General features: G+C 42.8%; 1 protein-coding gene across 1 annotated transcript in view; it reads right to left on the bottom strand.

Moving 5' to 3' along the window:
• Positions 1–1,284: 1,284 nt before the first annotated feature.
• The window catches only part of GALNT3 (polypeptide N-acetylgalactosaminyltransferase 3), a 69,027-nt gene continuing 43,912 nt past the window's right edge, over positions 1,285–26,399 (bottom strand). The window contains exons 6-11 of the mRNA XM_066575924.1: positions 23,421–23,538; positions 23,140–23,340; positions 21,240–21,371; positions 13,581–13,685; positions 7,159–7,311; positions 1,285–6,075 (exon numbers count right to left, since the gene is read on the bottom strand). Coding sequence (XP_066432021.1) covers positions 5,953–6,075; positions 7,159–7,311; positions 13,581–13,685; positions 21,240–21,371; positions 23,140–23,340; positions 23,421–23,538 — 832 coding nt within the window. The 3' untranslated portion in view covers positions 1,285–5,952. The remainder of the gene's footprint in view (positions 6,076–7,158; positions 7,312–13,580; positions 13,686–21,239; positions 21,372–23,139; positions 23,341–23,420; positions 23,539–26,399) is intronic.

Below are 26,399 nucleotides of genomic sequence, written 5' to 3'. Positions count from 1 at the left end.
ACGTGTCCCACTCCGCCTGCATAGCTCTTAAAGGGGTTGTCTCGCGAAAACAAGTGGGGGTTAAGTACTTCTGTATGGCCATATTAATGCACTTTGTAATATACATCGTGCATTAAATATGAGCCATACAGAAGTTATTCACTTACCTTCCCTGCGCTGGCGTCCCCGTCTCCATGGCTCCGTCTAATTTCAGCGTCTAATCTCCCGATTAGACGCGCTTGCGCAGAAGGGTCTTCTCCCATCTGTTCGGTCCGGCACGAGCGGCATTCTGGCTCCGCCCCTTCTATGCGTCATCACGTAGCTCCGCCCCTGTCACGTGTGCCGATTCCAGCCAATCAGGAGGCTGGAATCGGCAATGGACCGCACAGAGCCCACGGTGCACCATGGGAGAAGACCCGCGGTGCATCGTGGGTGAAGATCCCGGTGGCCATCTTGCTAAGGTAAGGAAGAAGTCGCCGCAGCGCGGGGATTCGGGTAAGTACTAAACGTTTGTTTTTTTTAACACATGCATTGGGTTTGTCTCGCGCCGAACGGGGGGCCTATTGAATTAAAATAAAAAAACGTTTCGGCGCGGGACAACCCCTTTAAACTATTGTTTGAGCGATCACCTGTCAGTGTAAAGAGGGTCTTAGTCCATGTTCACATGGGGTAGTTTTGCCACAGATTTTCTGTGGTGTTTTCATGCTTAGAATCTGCTTTAAAAATGTGCAGCTATTGTTGCTGCTGATTATTTATGCATTTTCCGCATGGATAATCTGCAGCTACTATTTTGATTTCGCTAAAGATTTTGGTGCAGATTTCAGCCTCTCTATTGAAGTCTATGGCAGGAATCCGCAAGTTTTCATCACCGAACCCACTACTAAAATTGATGTGCTGCATATTTAAATTCAGCACCACAGGGCAATTTCTGCCCTGATTTAGTGCAGATGTTTTCCGCAGAGTCTGGATGACATTTTGAAAGTCTTATTTCCTTTTTTGCTACATATGTAAATGCTGCGGATTTTGAATCTGTGGCAAATCTGCCCACGTGTGAACACGGCCGTACAATGCCAACTAATGTGAAGCTCGCACTGCCTCCATGCCATACAATTCCGGCTAGAATATCCCCCTGACAATGTATCCACCATTGTGTGTCCTTCTGTGCTAGCCACAATACCCCCAGTAGGAGGTCCTCCAGGAACCAGCTACACATTCCTCCATTGCCAGAATGTCTATATACACCCAACCCCCTCATCTACTCACACGCAAATCTACTTCCTACGCATAAAGCCACACAACAAAAAGTTGACAATTGTAAATCTAATTTGGTTTATTTTCACCATTATATATTACATACTTGAAACCAAAAATATCAGTTTATTCTAAAATCAACAGAATTTCATGCAAAATTGTTTCTATTTTTTTTTTTTTTTTTTGCCGGCCAATATGACCTTTAATATATCCTTCAAAAATGTAAAAATATACATTTATAGCAAAAGTCATATAAAACCTTTCCTTATTATTGCTGTTTTACATCCCTTAAATATTATTCACGGTTACATTAAATAAAACTAATCACACTTGTAGAACCAGATGGGAAAGGTAATTTTCTTCCATTAATGATCACAAACCCATCTGAAAGGTCCTTTGAAATATATTATTTAGGAAAGCGAACATACAAAGCTATAGAAAAGACATAATAAAAGCTAAAAGCAAACAATTACATGTTTCACCCACAGACTGGTAACATTTCATAGAACTGAATAGTAGATTATTCCTGCAGTTTAAAGGAACCCTTCAGGAAAATCTGATGCACTGTGTTATGTCAAGTGCGGGACCTGAAAGGGAAAGCACATGACTCAAGGATTATCTCTTTGGTGTCCTTTGGACCCGAATGTCATGTCATAACACATAACAGGACTGTTTCTTTAAAGGGGTTGTCCCACTTCTGCTGCAGGAAGTAGACAGCGCTATACCCTGCACAGTGGCCCCGGTTGATACTGCAAGCCCATTCACTTCAATGCGACTCAGCCTGCAGTACCAACCTGGGCCACTGTGCAATGTACTGAGCTGTTTGCTGCCTGCAGTAAAACAGCTAAAAGTGGGACAGCTTCTTTAAGGATAGCTTATACCAGCAGGTCTAATATCATAAGTATAAATAATTATTGGTTAAATGCAAACATGAGTAGGGTGTTCTGGGTGACATAGCTGCCCTATCTGGGGATTTCAAGGGGTTGTGCTACGTATAAAATTATCCTCTATCCCATAAATAGATGATAGTGCCTGATTGGTGGGGTTGTGAATGATCACATGAATGGGGATAATCATGTATAGACTTGGCTATCGTTGTTAGTACCATAGAGATTAATGGGGCAGCACTGCATATGCTCCACCGTCACTCCATTCATACGGAGGGAGGAAGCTGAAGATCCATTCTTATAATTGATAGGGGTCCTAGTAGTCAGTTCCCCAATGATTAGATACTCATCCCTCATCTTGTGGATAGGGGATAAGTTAAAAACTTGGTCCAATCTTTTTAAAGAATCTAATCTAATTTTTAATGACTATTTTTGGCAAGAATAGAGTCCACTAATCATCTACTTGCAGCAGCATTCTAATCCCAAGAGCTCCAATCTGTAGAGTCCGAGGTTGGTGATGAGACACTCATTAAATCATTCAGGGGACAAAACAAATACTGATTAGTACAATGTTACAGGTAGGAACATGTACAGCTAGGAGAACTCTTCAATGTGAACACTCTATGCAACAAGTCCCTAATGTTCAGCTACATAGACCTTGGTGTGTGTGAAACGGGATACAAGGGCATGAATACGATGGATGGCACCCTTGTAGGCCATGGATAAGGGCCTATCAGCCCAAGTTTTCAATATGGCTGTTGTGTGAAGAAACTCTCTCCCGCTCAATAAGGCACTGCAACCTATTTGACAAGGAAGAAGAAATAAAAATAGCCTAAAGTTATTGCCACCCTTTCCAACAAGGAGGTTGGGCGCTAGTTCCAGGAAACATGGGTGGTAGCATGAATCATCTCAAAGAGAAGTACTCCATTTTCATATTTGCTATGGAATCCCTTTTCTGCTATGTATGCCTCTGACTGCGGATGTGTCGGCGTGCCGGCCGGCACATCCTCAGCACAGAAAAGAACCATCCAGACAGGTACATGGGGGTCGCCGGCCGGGCACAGGGTCGCATCCCGCATGTGGAATCCGACCCGGCTGTGTGCATTCGGCCTAAAGCGGTGATGTGGGGGAAAGGTCTGCCACTCCCCTGTGAGCCTATATGGAGTTTCTAATAAAAAAAATATTGGGTCTTGAGTACAAATTATAAAACATAAAGAATGCCTCAGCTGAAAAAGTGAACGCATGACCAAAATGTAAAAATGACAGAAATACAGAAAATCGACACAAACAAAATAAATCTCAGGATGATCTTATCGGAAGCAATTTCAATCCTAAAAAAAAATAAAATGTCAATGCCAATTATTTTGGAACAGTGATTTAGAGGTCTAATAGTAAGAAAAAACACGGATAATGATATTACCTCTCTAACCTTTACCAGCAGCGTCATCATGACCTTACAATAATACAATAACCAGCCATTTAGAAACCCAGAAATGCTGCCATCACGTAATCATTAAAGAAACAGGAAACTTTTTCCTATTGGGTTCTTGTCAAAATATTTTCATGTCATTTAGGGTCTAAAAAAATATTTAAAGAAACTTTGTTACGGCACGATGTGCTTCTCATTTTGCTATCCGGCCTGGTATGAAGGCAATGATAGGAAATCAAATTTACTGGAAGAATAGAATATTCCAGAAGTCTCAGGGGGAGGTTTCATCTGGTCATAGGCCAGACATTGGAACTGAATGGGCAACTCTGTAATACAGGAAGAGCTCAGTTACGTCCATTTAAAAAAAAACAAAAAAAACCCCAAATAGATATTTCTAAGCAATAGTATGCAAAAAAGTGATTGAATAATCCTCTACAGTGTCAACTATTGGAATGAGTCAATATCTGCCATTTTAATAGGCGTTGCAACACGACTAGGAATATAAGCCAAATCTGAATATTTATGTTTAGCTTACATCGCTGGTCATGTTGCATGATATTGACACATAGGGTCTGTAAATTCCAACAGGTGGCGCTGTGGGGGATTATTCCATCACTCATCTGCCTAGCTTTGTTCCCAGACAGCATTGTATGGCCTTCCCACACCCTTGTGTTGTTCTGTACAAGTTTTGCATGGATCAGTTTCACTGTGAATCCACTTTGAAATGGGAAAATCCAGTGATGCGAGTGACTTCTAACGAGGCCTGGTCATTAGTGCAAGGCTAGCCAGAGCCAGGATTGTACTGCTAACCTTGTGGGTTTTCTCATGCAATAGTATGAAGAATATACAGGGGATGGTTTGATCAAGGAAAAACATCAAGCGAAAGGGAATCCTGTCAATGTAAACAACTCATTGCCAAAATTGGTCAAAGGGGGATGTTAGGGATTGTTTTGACAAGCAGGCTGTGCAGAGTCAAGCAAATTGTAGCTGAATACAACACTGGTGCTCCAACTAACGCATCTGAATGGACAACTCATTGTTTCTTAGCATGAATGGGCTTTAACAGTCGATAACCAGTTTTAGTGTCATCGCTGTCTGAGGGAAACAGAAAGGAGAGACTCCAAAGAACAAAAGAGCACAAAGATTGGATCACGGAGCAGTGGAAAGACATCACCTGATCAGATGAATCCAGATTTCTGTTGTACCATTCTGATAGGATTTGGTGCAAGCTGCATGAATTTTTGAACCCTTCCTGTCCCTTGTCAACAATGCAGGTTGGGAGAGGTGCAGTGATGGTTTGAGGAATGTCTTCTTGGCATACTCTTGGTCCTATGATACCTGTGGATGGATGCTGCAATAAACTGCTACATTTCTGAAGGCCAAAGGAGATCCAACGAGCCACTAGAAAGGCACCTTTTATAAAGTGGCCATTCAGTGTATATGTAGACTGCGTACAAGAACAATAAAAAAAAATATGGACTTCACTTGACAATAATGCAATATCTCACACACAAGTAAAAAAAATAAAACACTTATTTATAGAAGTGGCAGTTTTTACAGCTTTCTCATCAGTGGTACCAGAAACCGGATTCTACTTGTTCAGTCGCTCAACACTAGTCCTGAACACTGGTGTATAACACTGTTTATAAGCCATAGAAGCCCTGTATAGAACTCCCAGGGCCTTTATGGCTCTTACAAAGTGTTATACACAAGTTTTAGGAGTTTTGCAGAGCTTCCTGTTAAGTTCGAACTAATTCGGAGCAAACCAAAACTTTTCAAAAGTCTGCTCATCACTAATTACTTCCTTATTAGATGCCTCGTGGCATTTGTGTACTTGCCACTTGACACCTAGTAGGTATTGAAGAGTATCAAAAAGGGGTAGAATCTCATAAATTGCTAGTATGGGAGAATGTACCAAAGAGGAGCCAGCCACTCACTGATACACTTTAGAAACCATACTGTAGCAGTAAATGCAAAGCCTTTACAACGCGCAGGTAAGAAACACATATAAACACTACGTAATGACCCACATATAATTTTTAAGTGGAGTTTTCCTTTAAGGCGAGTTTTTCCCTTTCCCCCTTTTCCAGAAGTGCATATACATTTCACAGCCCATGGTGCTTAGTCTCAGAGTATATGATCCAGTTTGTGCTTTTTGCAGTCATTGTAAACACTAAGAGACCCCACCTGACCCATTAATAACTAACATGTAAACACACAATGAAAAATAAAGATCTGAAACATTCTTTGGCATCTGCAGTTGACACAACGTTCGGAGTGTTCTGTCTATGGTAACACAACAGCCCTAGCCGTTTTCAAAATAACGTAAGTCAGCTGCGACTGCATATAAAGGTACAGTGTAGTTTTCTATCACAGTATTAAAAAAAGAAAGTGTCATTAGTTTTCTTAAGGGCTTTTTCGGAAGATCCATTGTTGAAAAGGGTCTGAAGGGTTACATGCGACAAGACTTGGGTTAACGCCATTTCCAGTCAGGCACATATTATATGCAACGTTAAGGAGGAGCTGATCCTGGAAAGAGATGACAAGAGAAATAACACCTTTAGCTTTATCACATTGGCATTAACATCCAGCCATAAAACCATGAAACTCTATAGTTGTGTGAAATGAAACAGGATTAGCAGCTCGGAGAGAGAAGAAATAAGTTCTGACCATTGCACCTCTTAAGCAACAAGGCCGTCTGGCCATGCAGCTTTAAAACTCGCCCTGCTCCAAGAAAATCAGTTCTGTCAGACCCTTAAGCCATGCTTGTTGATGGGAGTAAAACCCCCATGAATTAACATTGGCCTTTTTGGCACACTAGACAATATGATATATTTTTATTAAGTACCCTAGAACACCAGAGAGAAGTGTTTTCATACCCTCCACTATCCTAGGCCAACAGGGAGATTGCAATTAAGCCATTTATTACCATAAACCACTGGGTACAAATATAGCAAAGTTAACTTTCTGCAATGTTAGCTTTAATAAGTTCATAACAATATTTTTTCAATGGCTTATCACCATTAAAAACATTGTGTAGCTATTGAAATTGCAAATAAAGTCATCATAATGTATTAAGAGTCAAGCTAAACTTTCCTACATCTATATGTTTGTATTAAAGTGGTTGTGCCAGAATTAACTTTTATCACCTATCCATAGGTTAGGTGATAAAAGTCTTATTGGTGGAGGGCTCAGCTCTTAGACCCCTACCGATCAATCCCAGGAACGGGGCTCCGTTTTCCTCAGTCCTCACTGAGGGCTTACTGTACACCTGTAGTAAGGAGGAGATTGAATAGACCTATGGTCATACATGTGCTGTGTTGCTCCATTAATTTTTCAATGGGACTGCCGAAGATAAAAGAGTCAAGAACTTGGCTATTTCTGTTAGCCCCATTGAAAAGAATGGAGTGGCGGCCATGCATGCATGGTCATTGTTCCGTTCAATTTGACACCACCTCCATTCTAGGGATCGGTGGGGGTTTTTAACAGTGAGCCCCTCACCAATCAGACTTTCATCACCTAACCGATGGATAGATGATCAAACTTAATTCTTGTACAACCCCTTTAATCTTGCCACTACTCCAGACCAGAGTTTCTCAAGTCCAATCCTACCTTCCGAAGTTCCCATTTTTCCTCAGGTAGAGCACTTGTGCCTTGGCCTCTGTAATTACATTTATTAAGGAGAACCTGCCCCTTTCCACCTCTTAGACAGAGTTCCTTTTGGACATTATGTCGAATTTCATGGTTAAAGGTATATTCAAAGTACTAAAAGAGCAAAAGAAAAATAAATATTAATATTATATTTCTTTCTTAATCAACACAACAGAGATATTAAAGAAGTGGTCCAATAATTAAAAATAAAGGTTTGCTTTTTTATTTCGCCCTCAAACAGCGCCACTCTTGCCCACACAATGTGTTTCATACTGCAGCTCAGCCCCATTCCCCACTTGAGGTAAATGAGAGCATTCTCCAAGAACATACGGGGAAACTTTACTTAACTTCACATTGTAAACTTCAAATCAAATGAATGATAGTAATATTATAGACAGTAGTAAACCTTTAGTGCTCCTCATACGGCCACAAAGTCAGAAAGAGTGCAATGGAAAGGTACGGTGGCTCTATGGCAGCTAAGCCACCATGACTGCTATAGTGAGTCCTTATCAAAATAGAACTTTAACTGTTAAATGAGTTGTCTGCCCTCTTTTCCACTGATGACCTCACCAGTATTTGATGGATGGGGGTCCATTGCTCTGAACCCCATTTATCAGAGGGTCGTTTGGCCCACTCTCCAGGAAAGTGGGTTGGACTTTGTCATTAGCGGACAGGGAAAGAAGTGCGAGCATTGGCTTCACTTCTATTGAAGTCAATGGGAGAGTCATGCTGCTCCTCCACTTACTGTATGTGACGTCCTGACCAGAAGAGGAGCAGGAAGTGGAGGAGCAGCATGGCTCTTCCATTTATTTCAATAGGAATGAAGCCGATGCCTGCACTTTCTGTGCTGACTGCTGATGACAACATCTGGCCCACTGCACTGGACAGAGGGCCGGACAATCAGCTGATGGATGGGGGTCCTGAGCGGCATACCCTGTCCATTAACTACTGATGATATATCCAGAGGATAGGTAAGCTCGGAAAAGAGCTTTAAACCCCTTTAACGCTCTGCTGGAGCTCATGAATGTATTGGACTACACAGTGAAGCACGGTATTAAGAGGACTACTTTCTGTCCTATCACTGCAGGAGATGAATGCTAATAGTATAAAAACATTGCACCTAAAAACATAAAAGAGACCTGCCACTGCCCTAAGGGACTGTAACTATACAGATAGTGCAGCATAGATATGGTTACACAAGACAACGGTCATCTGAACAGGAACTCGATAGACCGAATATAAGCAACAGTTGTTCTGTGTGAACGCAGCCAACAACTGGGTGACGAGTTAGTATTTATTTACTAGTCACTTCCTTTCAGCTTACCTAAAAAAGTCACTGGTTGATTAATTATCATCTGGCATAAACAGGTAATCATTATCCTTCAACGCACAGCTAATAACTTTGTAGGGAGTTGGGCACTTGTTCAGCATACCTCTCCCTCTGAATGCTGATTGGCTCTTGCCCGTTTTTTTTTTATTTGGAACATTTTGCCGTCCCACTTAACGCTCATTGGTTTCTGAAGACACATAAATACATGCAAGTGATCCTCAACTGAAGAATCCTTGCGGATCTTCGAAAAACACTCAATGCTATGGACTCTCACTGGTTTGCCCTTCAACAGAACACTCGGTGCTGCGGTGTGTGAGCATTCACTCTAAGACTGCTTGCATGTATTCATGTACATTCTGAGGACTCAACAACCAATAAGTGTGCATTGGGGAGGGGTTATAATTTCAAACTCATACCTGACAAAGAACTTAATGCTCCCTAAGTAGTCACCAAACTAAATTTCAGTCCATGTTAATGCAGTCACTAATTGCAAAATTTAACAAAAATTACTCCCTGTAAATGCCAAGAAACAGCAGTCACCTGCAGAGGCGTAACTTGAAGCTCCTGGGCCCTAATGCAAAACCTGGAACGGGGCCCCCAACTATAATGCTTTATTCATAGTACTGGGCTTCCTATATGGAGAAGAGAGGCCTTATGGGCCCCCCAAGGCTCCTGGGCCCGGGTGCAACCACATCCCCTGCATCCTCTAGAGTTACGCTCCTGGTCACCTGTATGCTTTAGAGTGGTTTAACACGAGTGTGTTTTTGTGCGTACATAAGTGCGCACCTATGTACGTGCAAAAACACGTGTGTATGAAGGTCTGTGCATTGCCTTCAATGGAGCCGCGGCTGCTCCATGAATGGGTGAGTGCTGCCTGTGATTGGCTGAGTGCAGGGACCAATCAGAGGCAGCTCTCAGCTGTCATTCAATAGCTGAGAGCTGCCTCTGATTGTTCACGTGCTCAGCCAGTTAGAGGCAGCCCATTCAGCAGGCGGGAATTTAAAATCCCCGCCTGCTGAATACTCCTCAGAGCAGTGCAGAAGAAGAGCCAGGTGGACGCGGCTGAGCCCCGGCAGCTGAAGGAAGGTGAGTATTTTTTTTATCACCATTTTTTCTTGTTTTTCAGGAAAGAGCTTATATTTAAAGCCCTTCCCTGAAAAACAATTACAGGATGCCGGCAGCTGGTCCCCCTACCGCAGCTGCCATATGTGACAGCTGTGGTAGGGAATTCTTTATTCCATACAGGGATGAAGAATTCCTTTGCTGCATCTGTCACAGATGTGGCAGGTGCAGCAGGGAATTCTTTTTCCTCGAGAGGATGAAGGAAACATCTATCGCATGCGGCAGATGTGTTCTTCATCCCCGTGGGGACACAGCAGCGGCGGACAGGTAAGTATTTTTATTTATTTATTTATTTTCTACACTAAAATTCAGTTTTTTTTACATATAAGCTCTTCCCTGAATATCAATTCCAGGGTGCCGGCAGACCATTGTCTTTAACGGAGCCGCCGGCAGCAGCCGTGGCTCCATTGAAGACAATGCGTGCATTCCCTATGGTGCACGCATGTCCTATCTTTGCAGGCACGCACCTGTAAAACGCGGACATGTGAACACACAACATAGGGAATGCATTGGTTCTAATAGAAGCGTGTTTTTGTGCGCGTGTATGCATGCACAAAAACACGCTCGTGTGAAGCCACCCTTAGTGACTATTTCAAGCAACTATTCAAATGAAAGTTGCCCTGTGTAAACCCTCCCCCTAAGGAAACACCTTCAAATCTGATTGGCTACATAGTCCGTATATATGATCAAGAATAGGGTCAGAATAAAGTGTGCATAGCAGGAGATGGCTGTGACCTGTGTGTCAAATCTGAGTCTACCATGCTGATCGTTCAAGCCACATGATTAAAGTGGTATTTATGGAAGTGGTGAGTGGGGCAAATTCTTCTACATTACTCTATATTATCAAGTTTCTTCATAAGACATCTTCATTACCTTACAGCAGCTTTTGAATATTTTGGGTTAAGGCCCATTTAGACACAACGATAATTGCTGAAAAAATGACGCTCAAGCGACTTTTGAGCGATCATCGTTGTGTCATTTACACTGCAACATGATCGCTTGCACTGCCAGTGGAGGATGCAGAAGATTGTCTCCTGCATCCAGCTGGTTTCTGCACGGAACGCCTGGCAGAAAGTTCCATACCAGGTGTGTCATCCCTACAATAGACATTAGGCCTCTTTCACATGAGCGTAGTTTTAGCACATTATAGGTACGTGAAAAAAATCAAGCCTACACTGTGATAAAAATTGCATGAACAGGCAGCTGCTCACTGAAGCACAGCTACTCTAGGAGAAGAGAGAGATGAAGCCTTGCAGGGCTTCAGGATTTCCCCATAGCATGGAGAGAGAGAGAGCACAGAGCTACAGGGGATTAACCCATAGCCTCACTCTGTCTCTCCCTGCTATGGGTTAATCCCCCCATAGCCTCGCTCTCTCTCCTTGCTATGGGAGATTAACCCATAGCCCCACTCTCTCTTTCCATGCTGTGGGGATCCCCGAGGGATATCCCCATAGTGCAAAGAGAGTGGGTGGGGCTAGATGCGAGCTTTGCAGTCGCATGTCCTATCTTTGATTGGTTGAAGTATTTAGCGCGTCTACATTCCTTCATCTGAATGCTTCTATGTAGGAAACCATTGGCTTTTATAGAAGCTCTCTTTTCACTCGCCTCTAATGCGCGAAAACAGCGCTCGTGTGAACGAGGCCTTAAAATGAGAAAATAGAAAGATCTGTCACTTTTTTGATGGTTTTCATGTAGCTAAAAAGAAATCCCACCTCCTAAAAAATTAACAATAAATGAAAATGGCGCTTGCACAGTGTTGGTGGGAATAACACTCATGTACCTCTGGGCGGCACTGTTATTAACGAGGAATATCTCAGCTAATAATGGGCTAATCACTTTATTTAGAGTCCTATGTAAAACCCCAGATAGTACATGATGATTCGGTATCTTGAGTTCTGCTACATAACACACTCTGCCGTATAAAGTATGCCAGACTTTATTAAGCTTCATCTGTACTTAACTGAAGACTTATTCAAAGACTCCTTCGCCCCAGCTGATTGCTTAAAGGTTTAGGAATGTGAAGACAACTGATACCTTATAATTTTCATTCCAAGACCCACGCTGAGCAGCCAAAGGCTCATCCAGAAAGCCTGGAGTGCGGCACCTTAGCAGCTATGCAAGTTATCAGAGACTACCCCGGGGTTATACAAGCTGACAGCAGTGTATCTCTTGTTCCCTCGTACAAGCTTAGATGATCTGTTTATTAGCCGTAGACACTATAAAATGTCAGCTGTGATACTGGGAGTACAATGTGTATGTTTTTATGATGATATATTGGACATTTCGCCATAGCCACAAGTACATACAGTACAAGGGTTCCACTCTACACCGAAACAACTGAAGAATATGCCTTAAAGGGGTTGGTCCATTTTAATGAAGTCCCGCTACATAACTGGAACATATGATAGTGAAAGAATAAATTTACGACTATACATGCATTACCTTTTATGCCTTCTTTTTGAGCTATTATGTTTGCGCACCCCCATAAGTGCAAAGAATTGCACATATTGCCCATCGAATGTGTTAAAAATATAGTCTACAAGGGCATGATGTGATTGCGTCGCCCATAGATATGCTTGCTCACCAGCGCTCATTTGATGCCCTCCAGCCCACTACATCCTTCATTCCAACACATGCACACTTTTGAAAAGTTGAGTTCCGCTGATCCGCTGAACTTTTGCAAAAAGTTCAATTCGGACTGAATAAGTGTGAACCGAACCGTAAGTTCCCCAAGACCCCTAAAAATGGTGTATAACACTGTCTAGGAGCTATAAAAATCCTTATAACAATCTAAGAATTAGGACTAGTGTTGGGTGAACTGAACCAGTAGAACCCTGTTTCAGGTACAATTGAGCTATAAGCTCGGTTCAGGTTCATGCTAAATCGAACTTTTAGCAAAGTTTGACCCAAGCTGGAAAAAATCTATGAACTACTTTGGCGGGATGTGGTGGTGTTCAGCAATGAAAGTGACTGGTCTGAACTAATTATGGCAGCAACTACTCGGGGGTGAGTAAAGCTTGAGTAATGAAGTCCTGATGTCAGGTTCCCTTGAAGAATGAAGTGTTGGAGGCCATCATGTGTATGCTTGTGAACATGCTTATCTATGGATGGGTTAGTCACACGATGACCCTGTGAACTCCATTTTAACACATTTCATGGATAAAACATGCACAGGTGCCACGGAGGTGCACAGAAATAGCAGCTCTAAAAGGACACATAAAATGCATGTACAGGGGGTGGACAAAAATACGGCAACATCGAAATGCATGCCTTAAGTTACACGGGATTATAAATTATATTTCAATAAGACATGTAGGGACCGATTTTAAGTGGAGGTAATATGAAAAGTGAACATCTGCCCGAATAACAAGGTTCCATTGGTCAGGGGGTTTGAGACACTCAGCTGTTGTTAACTTCTGGCTCCCAAAACCAGCCAGAGCAGGGCAAGAGGTGAGGTAAACACAAATTTGTTGGGAAAGCTCTCAGCTAAGCAGGGGTTAAAAGGGCAGCTCAATGCTAATGATTAAAATCCAATGCATTTTGTATGGTGTTTCCATATTTTTGTCCACCCCCTGTATATTGGTGAGTTTATTCTTTATGTATTAGTTATGTAGCAGGATTTTACTAGCAGTGGCCAACCCCCTTAAGCTATAGTGCTGTACTCATCTATCTCCGTCACCTGCCACTTCATTCAAACAGATGGCTCTGGACCTCCATTGTCATGACTGGTCTTAATTATCGGACTCCAGTGATCATAAATGTATCAATTATCCTGACAATAGGTGATAAATGTTGTTCATGGGACAATTCCGTAAGATTTCCCTACCCCAAACTTGTGAACAGTCCATATAGGCTCCATATATAATATAGGGTCAGAAGTAAATTTGCATAGGGAGAAGGAAAAAATAATAAATAAATATTGACATTTTACCTGGTTCCCCCCAAGCCCATGGCAAGCATAAAGGATAAGGGGCTTGTCTTCATGATTAGTATCTCCTCCGGTATCCAAACACCACTGTTTGCCGATGTTCAGTATCTGTATAAAGAAAAGAATTCTGGTGTTAGAAAATGTACCACCACATCTCCTCTACACCAGATAGCATTAAATTTGTTGTCATGCAACGCTAGGTGATAAATGTCTGATCGATGGGGATCAAAGGGCTTGCACCTTCAACGATCACTAGAATGGAGTTCACAAGAAGGAGTTTGAATGGAGTGACAGATGAGCATGCACGCTACAGTTCCATTCAAAGTCTATGGGACTGACAGATATAGGCAAGCATTGTGATTGGCAGTCTGTCAGCCTCATAGACTTTGAATGGAGATGCAGAACACATGCTCTTCAGCTACTCCATTAAAACTCCCTTTCACATGGGTTGTGCAATGTGGAGGAACGGAGGATGGGACCCAGCAAACAGATATTTCATAGAACTATAGAATGGTAGAGTTGGAAGGGACCTCCAGGGTCTTCTGGTCCAACCCCCTGCTTAGTGCAGGATTCACTAGGTCATCCCAGACACATATTTGTCCAGCCTTTGTTTAAACACTTCCATTGAAGGAGAACTCACCACCTCCCATGGTAACCTGTTCCACTTATTGATCACCTTTGCTGTCAGAAAGTTTTTTCTAATATCTAATTTGTGTCTCCTCCCTTTCAGTTTCATCTTATTGCTTCTAGTCTTTTCTTGTGCAAATGAGAATAGGGCTGATCTCTCTGCACTGTGACAGCCCTTCAGATATTTGTAGACAGCTATTAAGTCTCCTCTCAGCCTTCTTTTTTGCAAGCTAAACATTCCCAGATCCTTTAACCGTTCCTCATAGGACATGATTTGCAGACAGCTCACCATCTTGGTAGCTCTTCTCTGAACTTGCTTCAGTTTGTCTGTCTTTTTTATATTGGGGTGTCCAGAACTGGACACAGTATTCCAGATGAGGCCTGACTAAGGAAGAATAGAGGCAGATAATTACCTCACGTGGTCCAGACTCCATGCTTCTCTTAGTACATCCCAGAATTGTGTTTGCCTTTTTGGCTGCTGCATCGCATTGTTGACTCATGTTCAGTCTATGATCTATTAGTATACACAAGTCTTTTTCACATGTGCTGCTACTTAGGTCAATTCTTCCCATTCTGCATGTGCTTTTTTCATTTTTCTTGCCCAGATGTAGAACTTTGCATTTCTCCTCGTTAAATACTATTCTGTTAGTCGCCGCCCACTTTTCAAGCTTTGCTAGATCTTTTTGAATACTCTCTCCCCCCCCCTGGTGTTAGCTATCCCTCCTAGCTTTGTGACGCCGGCAAATTTGATCAGTTTCCCATCAATTCCCTTCTCCAGATCATTTATAAAAATGTTGAAGACCACTGGGCCTAGGACAGAGCCCTGTGGTAGCCTACTTGATACATTCTTCCACTTGGATATGCAGCCATTTATAACCACTCTTTGAGTACGATCAGTCAGCCAGTTGTGAATCCACCTAACAGTTGCCTTGTCAATCCCATATTTGGTCATTTTTTTCAATAAGTATGGTATTTATCACTTATCCCATAGATAGCAGTTACATTTAGGGAGCACCCCTTTAAATGTCTGATCACAACCTTCTCAACAACACTGGATAAGCACGGTATGCTGGGAACTGTGGTTCCAACATAATCCTGAACTACATTTCAAAAAAGATTTTCTTTATGCCGAAGCCAAAATCGACCCCCCATGGCTCATTGTTCATCAAACTCTCGTTAACCCCTTAGTGACGAAGCCTGTTTGCGCCTTAGTGACAGCCAAATTTTGGAAATCTGATGAATGTCACTTTAACATAGAATAACTCCGTAAATGTTTTGCATATCCCAGTGATCCTGATATTATTTTTTTGCCACATATTGGCCACATAGACTGATAGAATTTGTGAATATTTATTAAAAGTGCCAAAATTGGGAACATTTTGGAAAAAATTTTACTTTCTCACATTTTCAACTGCAATCTCAAATATGTGCAAAAATACTGTACAAAATTTTTGTCAAGATATATGTATTTCCATCTGTTCACTTTATTCTGGCGCACATTAGAAAAACTTTGCTTGTTTTTTTTTAACCATTTAGGAGACGCGCAAATTTAATATTACTTATCAACATTTTAAGGAACACTTTGTTTTCCTGGACCAAGCCAAGATTGCAAAGGCTTATAGATGTGAGAATGATATATACCCCCACAAATGACCTCATTTTAAAAACAACACCCCTATTTTGACCCCACCGTTTGCAAATATGTAAATTTTAAAGATATATTTTTTTCTATAGTGTACAGGAAAATGAGAATTTACACCCCAAAATAGATACCCCTGTTTGTCCGGTGTTCAGAAACATACCTGTTGTAGCCCTAATATTATGTCCGTATGCACAACGGGGTTCAAACCGAAAGGAGTAGTCGGTGGCTTTCAGAATGGACATTTTGCTTAAAGGTGTTTTAGGCCCCATTGCACACTTGTAGAGCCCTTGAGCGGCCAAAACGACAGAGAACCCCCACAAATGACCCCATTTTGGAAACTAGACCCTGAATGAATTTAAGAAATTCATCTAAGGGTGTACTGTGTATTTTGACCCGACAATTTTTGAATGAATCTAACCAAAGCAGAAGGAAAAAATTACGATTTTCATTTTTTTGGCAAAAATGTCATTTTAGAAGCAGGTCTTTTTGTACATCACACATTTTTCACCCAAAAATGGATACTGCTGTTTGTCCCGTCTTCAGAGACATACCCATTATGGCCCTAATATTGTGTCCGTATGCACAACGAGGCCCAAACCGAAAGGAGTTGCCATTGGGTTTCAGAACAGACATTTTGCTTGAAGGAACTTCAGACCCCATAGCAACTTGTAGAGCCCTTGAGCGGTCAAAATGTCAGAGAATCCCCACAAATGATCCCATTTTGAAAACAAGACCCCTTAACGTATTTATCTACAGGTGTACTGCGTATTTTGACCCCACAGTTTTTGAATGAATCTAAGCAAAGCAGAAGGAAAAAATTACAATTTTCATTTTTTGGCAATCCTGACATTTAAAAAAAAAGTTCTTTTTGTATAGCACTCATATGAATGAAGACTTGCGCCCCAAAATGGATATCCTTGTTTGTCCTGATTTCAGAAATATAACCATTTTGGCCCTAATCTTCTGACTGGCTGCAAAAAGGGACCCAAAGAGAAAGGATCATTGAAGTTTAACTGTTTTTAATTTTTACGTGATTGCCATTATCCGTTGGATAATGGCGTTCACATGACCTGAGACCCCTCACTGCGGCCTTCAGTCACTGCTCCAGACTCTCCGCTACCTTTAGCAGCCAGGAGCAAGGAGATTTTAAATTTCCAAGACCCTCCCCAGCTTCTGTGATTGTGTCTGCCGTTTTGCAGACGTATGCATGCGACAAAGTTGGGTAAAAGGTCAACGGATAAAGATCCCATTGGGGACTTTGCTGGAGGACTTAGGCCTCCTGCACACGGGCGAGTCAGACCCTGCATGTGGGATTCCGGCAGCAGAGTTCGACCCGGGGCCCCAGTGTTCCTGTCCGGCGGCTTTTGCACACGCTGCTGATGTGCGCTCTGGCATGCATGTGCACTAGCCGCTGACGCTGGGGGGCGGGCCTGACACTTTTGCAGTGCTCACTGTGGAAGTGCCGCGGGACGGACGGCTTCTATTGATTTCAATGGAAGCCTACCGTGCGTAACCTGCACAAAATTGTAGCATGCTGTGATTTATTCTCCGCGAGCGGAAAATCGCAATTGGAAGATCGCAGTGGCGTTTTGCCATTGAATACTATGGACTGTATTTGCTGCGGAGTCTGGAGGCAGATGTCCTCCGCTGACTCTGCCATGCAAATAGGCTCGTGTGAAGGAGGTCTTAGGCAAGTAATTTCACCTCTCCTCATTGATCGGATCCGTGACGGGAGGTGAAATTTTAACTTTTTTACTTCTACATTATCACGGTTATCCCTTGGATAGCAGTAACCATGTGACTGGGGACCACGTACTGCTTGACCGCGGACTAGGTTTGGTAGTCAGGAGCAGGGAGATTTTAAATTACCCGGGCAATCTGCAGCTTTTGCGCATGCGTCCGCCACTTTGGCGGGGGGCACATGCGCAGAAGCCAGGGTAAGTTCCGCAAATAAATCTGGGGCCCTTGGGTATGTAATTTCATCCTCCCTCACAGATATGATCTGTGAAGGGAGATGAAACTTTAACTTTTTAAACTTTTTTTTAACTTTACATGATCATTGTTATCCATGTGACCGGGAACCGCATACAGCAGTCCCCGGTGACATCTTCTGCCTCCTGGCTACCTGTTGGTAGCCGGAAGCCAGGAAATTTAAAATCTCACAGGCCATCCGGGCTTCTGCACATGCGCCACCAATTTTCCCTTGCGTTCCGGAGCAGGACATTGCCGGGGATCACCGAGGTCCTGCGTGAGTAGTTTCAGCACCCCTCATGGTTGCGATCCATGATGGGATCTGAAACTTTCCTTTTTTAACTTTTTATTTACTTTATTGCGATTGGCGGGGGGGCTCCCTGCAGGTTCAGGATGACAGCTTCAGGTTGTCGGCTATCTCCGGACACCGACAGCATGGAGATGTCATGTCCACAGCCTGCAGAGCTTTAATCCAAAGAGGATGCATGTTTTTACGTCCTCTAGGATTAAAGCTCAGTTAGGCAGGACGTAAAAAGGTAATGGGGGCGTCAGTAAGTGGTTAAAGGATATCTGCACTTTGGAAATTATTCGTGCAAAGAGTCCAGAAAAAAAGAATTTCGAACTGTATTGTGTCCACAGCTTTGATACAGGCCTATGTGTCTCCATGGTTACAGACTGCAGATAGATAGCGTGTAGTCAGATCCCACAGTCATGTTCCTCTTCTTTTTGGAACCAAGATAGATGGGTAAAGTAATGCGTAGCTGTGGGATCAAACTGCACGGGGTATGTTTCTAGCCTGTAACCATGGAGATAGAAAGGCTTGCATAGGGACTGTATACACAAAACACAAGGATGCTGCTTAATCAAGAGTACAGTTGCAAGAAAAAGTAAGTGAATCTTTTGGAATTAACTGGATTTTTGCATTCATTACCAATAAAATGCAGTCTGATTATCTAAGTCACAATTAAACACAATCTAATAAGACACAGACTGTTGCATCATTCATGTCTGAGCACATTGAGGGAACAGTCCAGGAATAAAGAGTTAGTGAACTTCCGGGTTAATAAATTCTGCAAGAGCTAAACGAAAAATCACGGCCAGCGGCAATACTCACTGATATACTGATGCAAAATACCAGGACAGGTATAGACACCACATCCCTCAGAGGGCAGACAGCCAAATTGCTTTATGGTGCGGGGGGGCATTGCACGGGGAGGGGGGGGGGGGGGTGAGCTTGTGTATTCTGGACAAAATACTAACTAATATCTCGTATTTATCATTATTTTTGTAGTAAGAAGTCTGCCTTTAAATGCTTGTGGAGCCCAGGATTCATTTTTGTGCCATTGTGGTTCATTTTTGAAATACAGAGCTGGGCTGAATTGTATGTGGTGTCACTAATAGCTTGCGGCCTGCATGGTGCACTAAACGTATCGTTTGGCCTCAACTTATGGATGCGTCATTTCTATGTAAATATGAAACTAGGCAGCCCCCCCCTCCATGTGTGGTAGGAGTGAGTGGCTGTTCATCAGTATACTGCAAATGTGCAATGCTCTTCCCATATAGCAATTTGGCTGTCTGCATACTGAAGGATGAGGTTCTACACCTGCCCTGGTATTTTGTATCAGTATATCATCAGAGAGTATGGCTACTGGCAAGGATTTTTGAATTGATATGTCCCTTTTCTGTGATTTGCTTCCAAAAGTTCATTGGTAAAAAAAAGTGTTTCAATTAAAGAGATGAGACTGGAAGTGCGGGTTTCACAGATGCTTTACTTGTTAAATAAAGTCACACAGAGCCTGGTTACTGACAAATATGTTCTCCTGAAGAAACTATGCCTTGAGGCAAACAACTTTCAGATGACCTGAGAAGACGTGTAAAGATGTGTTTACATGGAACGATTATGATACAAAAAATTGCTGGATTGTTCAAATTTGAACGATATCGTTCAGTGTAAAAACAATCAACCAGTGGCGTATCAATAGGGGTCACAACTGCAACCCAGCCCTTAAGTCAAGGGAGACCAGTACATGCGAGAAAGCCCTCCCCCCCAAGCACCCGACTCTATATGTACAGCTGGTATAGGTTATATATCTCCCCTTATACAGTGATATTGACCACTATATATATATATATATATATATATATATATATATATATATATATATATATATATATGTATAACCTATACCAGCTGCAGATATAAAATTATATAAAGGAAATACCCAGGTTATACCAGCATACTCCGTTTCACTATATGGAAGAGATGTATAACCTATACCAACTGTACATACAGAATTATATACAGAAGATACCTAGGTTATACCAGCATGGTCAAAATCACTACATAAGGGGATATGTATAACTTATACCAGCTATACATATATAATTATATACAAGTGCTACCCAGGTTATACCAGCATGCTCCATTTTGCTATAAACAAGATGTATAAATGCTACCAGCTGTACATATTCAATTATATATCTACAGATTATATATATAATATATGTACAGATTTTTTATACCAGCATGGTCAATATCACTATATAAGGGGAAATGAATAACCTATACATTAGTGAAATGGAGCATGCTGGTATAACCTGGGTATCTCCTGTATATGCACAGCTGGTATAAGTTATACATCTCCCTGTATATAGTGATAGAGAACATGCTGGTATAACATGGGGATCTCCTGTATATGCACAGCCGGTATAAGTTATACATCTCCCTGTATATAGTGATAGAGAACATGCTGGTGTAACCTGAGTATCTCCTGTATATAATTACATTGAGAATAAATGCCCGCCAGAACAAAACTCTCATCCGAACGGTGAAGCATGGTGGAAGGGTCTCAAACTGAAGAGTCGTTGGGTGATGCAAGAAGACAATGTACCAAAGCAGACAAGTGAATCAACTAAAGAATGGTTGAAAAAGACGAAGATGTGTATTTTAGATTGGCTCATTCAGAGTACTGAATCATTTTCTTGAATATTTTGGATGCATTGGAGCAATTTTAAAAAAATGGTTAAAAAGTTATACATACTCTATAAACTCTATAATAGGGACTTCCGCTTTGGATGGTATATGGTAATATGTAAACAATAAATGCTCAATATTTTAAAAGGGAACCTATCCCTTACCTTTGAGTTCCATAACATAGTTTATGGGACTCAAACATAATAAGAGGTTCTCTTTAAAAGTAGCAGATAGTAACTACTCATAGATATCTCAATCTATCTATACATACATATTTAGGGTCTGCAATAAATATGTCACATTGATTTTAATGATGACTGTAGAGCTAGGACAGACCTGCACACTACAAGGCAATGCTTTCTTCCTGCATCTTCTTGCTCTAAACTAAACTAATTATTATCGCAATTGGGCTTGATTACCAGAAAAACATTTGTGATCTAGAACTTACATCTCCATAGATGAGCGGGTTTACTTCTGGCACATACATTTCAGGATAGATATTATTCAGATACCACGTAAAGTTCTTGCACTGAAGGTTTTGTCGTAAACTGTATCTCTTTGATAAATCTCCATAGGATTTCTATAAAAAGATAAAATTTGACATTTCCAATCCATAATGTTGAAGAACAGAACAGCTCATTGTGAAACCTGTCCGATGAAGACATCTACAAAACATTAAATACCTATACCTAGATGATCCATGAAGATCCTGATCTTTGCAGCTTTAGTGCTTTTACAACACCCATTGGGTACATTTACAAAGACTAAACCACTGTCTGAGTCGTGAGCCAACTTGCTAAAACTAAGTTCAGTAGATTCAAATGAGCCCCGTAAATGATAAGGGTTAGAACACTTACATTAATCAACAATTTGCTAAATAGCAACTAATGCTCCAGTGGTAAGCTATTGGTTGCCTATCCTTGGGATGGACCACCAATGGTAGATCATTGGGGGTCTGCCACCTAAAAACCCTGCCAAGCAGCTGTTCACCAGGCCAGTGCATTTGTACACCAAGTTGAGTTCTGCAGGAAGCAGACAGCTCTATTTCCACTGCAGTGGCCTGGCTTGGTATTACAAAGTTCTCATTGAGGTCAATGGCCTGTAATATCAAGCTAGGCCATTGCAGTGGGAATAGCGCTGTCTGCTTGCTGTGGAAGCAGCAGAAGGGCAGAGCGCCTAAGGTTTATGGAGCCCAAGGCAAGAATGTGGGCACTAACATCCCACGTATACAACTAATCAAAATAGTTAGCTGCTGTTGACCCAGTACATTGGCTTACCATGGGTCATAATAGCGTACCTAAATCAGATGAGAGATGATGAGAGAGATCTAGGCTCTGGCACAACCTGTTGGTTAATGTCCAGTATGGACAGATGAGAATTGATGAAATCGATATATTAGAAATGCATTTTATTAATAACCAGCTGGTTACACATTTCACGGTATGCAAACCCCTTCATCAAACAGCTGGATGTATTATTATTGTGTGCAGATAATGCAAACTCCTCAGAAAAAATGACCATTAGTGGTCAGTGATTTCACACAAGCCGGGAGTGTATGTAGGAGCTGCTGGCCATCCTGTGTGAAACAGCAGGCCACCAATGGACCCCCTCCTTCAGTATATTGTGGCCTTCAGCAGGAGCCCATCAGTTTTTGCAAAAGTGGATATAGACATGCAAAATGTATGTTAGTCTCTAATAGCCAGTTGGCAAAGAGTGAAGTGCTCATTTTCAATCACCACCCTGTTCACTCTCTTGCAAACTTCTCACCAGTTTTGTTGCTAGCCATAAGACTATTTAGTGCAATCCCTCACATGTTAACTGGTTGAAAGGTATTTTAATGATGTTATAATGGTGGGCACCCTTGAATTACTACAGTCCATATACAGGTGAACATATGATATGTCAAGAGCTTTTCCTGAAAAATGGACCCATCAGCAAGCCTTAAAGAGCTTGTTGAATGTATACATAGTAGTACCAATAGTTACCCATTGTAAGGCTCTTAGCTCAATGGGCCAAAAATGAACTGACAGCACAAATAATTTATTGATAAATCGCCACTCTATAATTTGGCCAAAAGTCGCTTCAAAAAGTGAAATGGCCAAGTACTTTAAAAAAATAATTAAATTTGTCCAATGAGACCATATAAATAGACAAATTACAACGAGGTGAACATGGGGGGCAAAATATTCCCAGTCTACCTGTAATTTGTACACCTAGAGACCAATAGACTTTCTAGCATCCATCTATCTATCGATCGATCAATAGAGCTATATATATATATATATATATATAAAGAACTTATGGGATTTCTTGTTGTGTGTATAGAGTGAGAAGTTGGACTCATCTACCTGTTGGACAATGTTTGCAGCTTCCCGATTTCTGCGATAAAATATCTCTTTGTAATCATCCATCCACACCTCGGCCAGACGGACCTGGTTCCGGATGATAACCTGCGTACCTTTAGGAAAGGTATGAGGACTCTTATGACGGAAAACATGGCCGACAACTGAGCAGGGCAGAATCTCCAGCTGCCCTCCACACTGCCACACCTGTGAATAGTAAGAGTGAGTATTATTAGGTCTACAGCAAAGTCCACAAACACAAGGCATCTCTGGATATATATACTTACTCGAAAAGACATTTCTATATTTTCACCACCCCATATCTCCATTTCTTCATCGTAACTTCCAATGTGCTTAAAATATTCCTTGGAAATTGAGAAGAGTCCTCCCGCAAAAGTCGGTGTCCTGCACAAAAGCACCGTAGAGGAAGAAATATCCATAGTCAGTACATTTCTTTACAAGATGCCCGTTGCATGAATGAAATGAGCCATATTTACCAAATTAAAGTGACCCTCTGGTTTTGGGACAAAATTCTGTCCTGGAACAGAAGGTGAAAGGGGTATAAGACCTTCAAGTAGCCGTCTCAAGGCTGACTCATCCTTCCGAGGTCAGTAAAATGAGTACCCAGCTGGGGGGTTACCTGAAAGCACTATAAAGTAAAGTTGATGCTATACAAATAACAAGTCCCTTCCCCCTTCCCCTTCTTCTCTGCTGAAATCCCCTCCCAATCCACCAGTTCTTGGCCCGTTTTCAGCCATCCAAGATGGCTGCAACAATATTCTAACTACTAGAGATGAGCGAGCACCAAAATGCTCGGGTGCTCGTTACTCGGGACGAAATGATCGCGATGCTCGAGGGTTCGTTTCGAGTAACGAACCCCATTGAAGTCAATGGGCGACCCGAGCATTTTTGTATTTCGCCGATGCTCGCTAAGGTTTCCTTGTGTGAAAATCTGGGCAATTCAAGAAAGTGATGGGAAAGACACAGCAACGGATAGGGCAGGCGAGGGGCTACATGTTGGGCTGCATCTCAAGTTCACAGGTCCCACTATTAAGCCACAATAGCGGCAAGAGTGGGCCTCCCCCCCCCTCCCAAAAACTTTTACTTCTGAAAAGCCCTCATTAGCATGGCATACCTTTGCTAAGCACCACACTACCTCCAACAAAGCACAATCACTGCCTGCATGACACTCCGCTGCCACTTCTCCTGGGTTACATGCTGACCAATCGCCCCCCCCACAGCGCACACCAAAGTGTCCCTGCGCAGCCTTCAGCTGCCCTCATGCCACACCACCCTCATGTCTATTTAGAAGTGCGTCTGCCATGAGGAGGAACCGCAGGCACACACTGCAGAGGGTTGGCACGGCTAGGCAGCGACCCTCTTTAAAAGGGGCGGGGCAATAGCCCACAATGCTGTACAGAAGCAATGAGAAATAGAATCCTGTGCCACCGCCATCAGGAGCTGCACACGTGGGCATAGCAATGGGGAACCTATGTGCCACACACTATTCATTCTGTCAAGGTGTCTCTGCATGCCCCAGTCAGACCGGGCTTTTTAATTCATAGACACAGGCAGGTACAACTCCCTATTGTGAAGTCCCTGTCGACCGACAGCATGGGTGGCTCCCTGGAACCCACCGGCGATACACAAAAATATCCCATTGCATTGCCCAACACAGCTGAGGTAGTAATGTTGTGCTTAATACAGGTGGGCTTCGGCCCACACTGCATGCCCCAGTCAGACTGGGGTTCTTTACAAGTGGACAGATGTAGGTTAAACTCCGTGTGCACCTACAGCATGGGTGGCTCCCTGGAACCCACCGGCGGTACATAAAAATATCCCATTGCATTGCCCAACACAGCTGAGGTAGTAATGTCGTGCTTAATGCAGGTGGGCTTCGGCCCACACTGCATGCCCCAGTCAGACTGGGGTTCTTTACAAGTGGAAACAGATGCATTTATAATTCCCTGTGGACCCACAGCATGGGTGGGTGCCAGGAAGCCACCGGCGGTACACAGAAATATCACATTGCATTGCCCAACACAGCGGATGTAACGTCAGCTGTAATACAGGTGGGCTAAAAATTAATTTGATTACACTGTAGGCGAGGGCCCACAAAAATTGCTGAATCAACAGTACTAATGTACATCAAAAAAATTGGCCATGGCCAACCAAGAGGGCAGGTGAAACCCATTAATCGCTTTGGTTAATGTGGCTTAAGTGGTAACTAGGCCTGGAGGCAGCCCAGTTTAACTAAAAATTGGTTCAAGTTAAAGTTTCAACGCTTTTAAGAGCATTGAAACATATAAAAATTGTTTAGAAAAATTATGAGTGAGCCTTGTGGCCCTAAGAAAAATTGCCCGTTCAGCGTGATTACGTGAGGTTTCAGGAGGAGGAGCAGGAGGAGGAGGAGGAGGAGGAGGAATATTAGACACAGATTGATGAAGCAAAAAGGTCCCCGTTTTGGATGGTGAGAGAGAACGTAGCTTCCATCCGCGGGTGCAGCCTACGTATTGCTTACATATCGCTGCTGTCCGCTGGTGGAGAAGAGAAGTCTGGGGAAATCCAGGCTTTGTTCATCTTCATGAGTGTTAGCCTGTCGGTTGACAGGCGGGTACGCTTATCTGTGATGATTCCCCCAGCCGCACTAAACACGCTTTCCGACAAGACGCTAGCCGCAGGACAAGCAAGCACCTCCAGGGCATACAGCGCTAGTTCAGGCCACGTGTCCAGCTTCGACACCCAGTAGTTGTAGGGGGCAGAGGCGTCACCAAGGATGATCGTGCGATCCGCTACGTACTCCCTCACCATCCTTTTACAGTGCTCCCGCCGACTCAGCCTTGACTGGGGAGCGGTGACACAGTCTTGCTGGGGAGCCATAAAGCTGGCCAGGCCCTTAAAGACTGTTCCCCTGCCTGTGCTGTACATGCTGCCTGATCTCTGTGCCTCCCCTGCTACCTGGCCCTCGGAACTGCGCCTTCTGCCACTACCGCTGTCGGATGGGAATTTTACCATCAGCTTGTCCGCCAGGGTCCTGTGGTATAGCAACACTCTCGAACCCCTTTCCTCTTCGGGTATAAGACTGGGAAGGTTCTCCTTATAGCGTGGGTCGAGCAGTGTGTACACCCAGTAATCCGTAGTGGCCAGAATGCGTTGAATGCGAGGGTCACGAGAAAGGCATCCTAACATGAAGTCAGCCATGTGTGCCAGGGTACCTGTACGCAACACATGGCTGTCCGCACTAGGAAGATCACTTTCAGGATCCT

This window comes from Eleutherodactylus coqui, chromosome 8 (assembly GCF_035609145.1).
Source record: "Eleutherodactylus coqui strain aEleCoq1 chromosome 8, aEleCoq1.hap1, whole genome shotgun sequence".
Taxonomy (NCBI): domain Eukaryota; kingdom Metazoa; phylum Chordata; class Amphibia; order Anura; family Eleutherodactylidae; genus Eleutherodactylus; species Eleutherodactylus coqui.
This window is presented reverse-complemented; position numbering and strand designations above follow the sequence as displayed.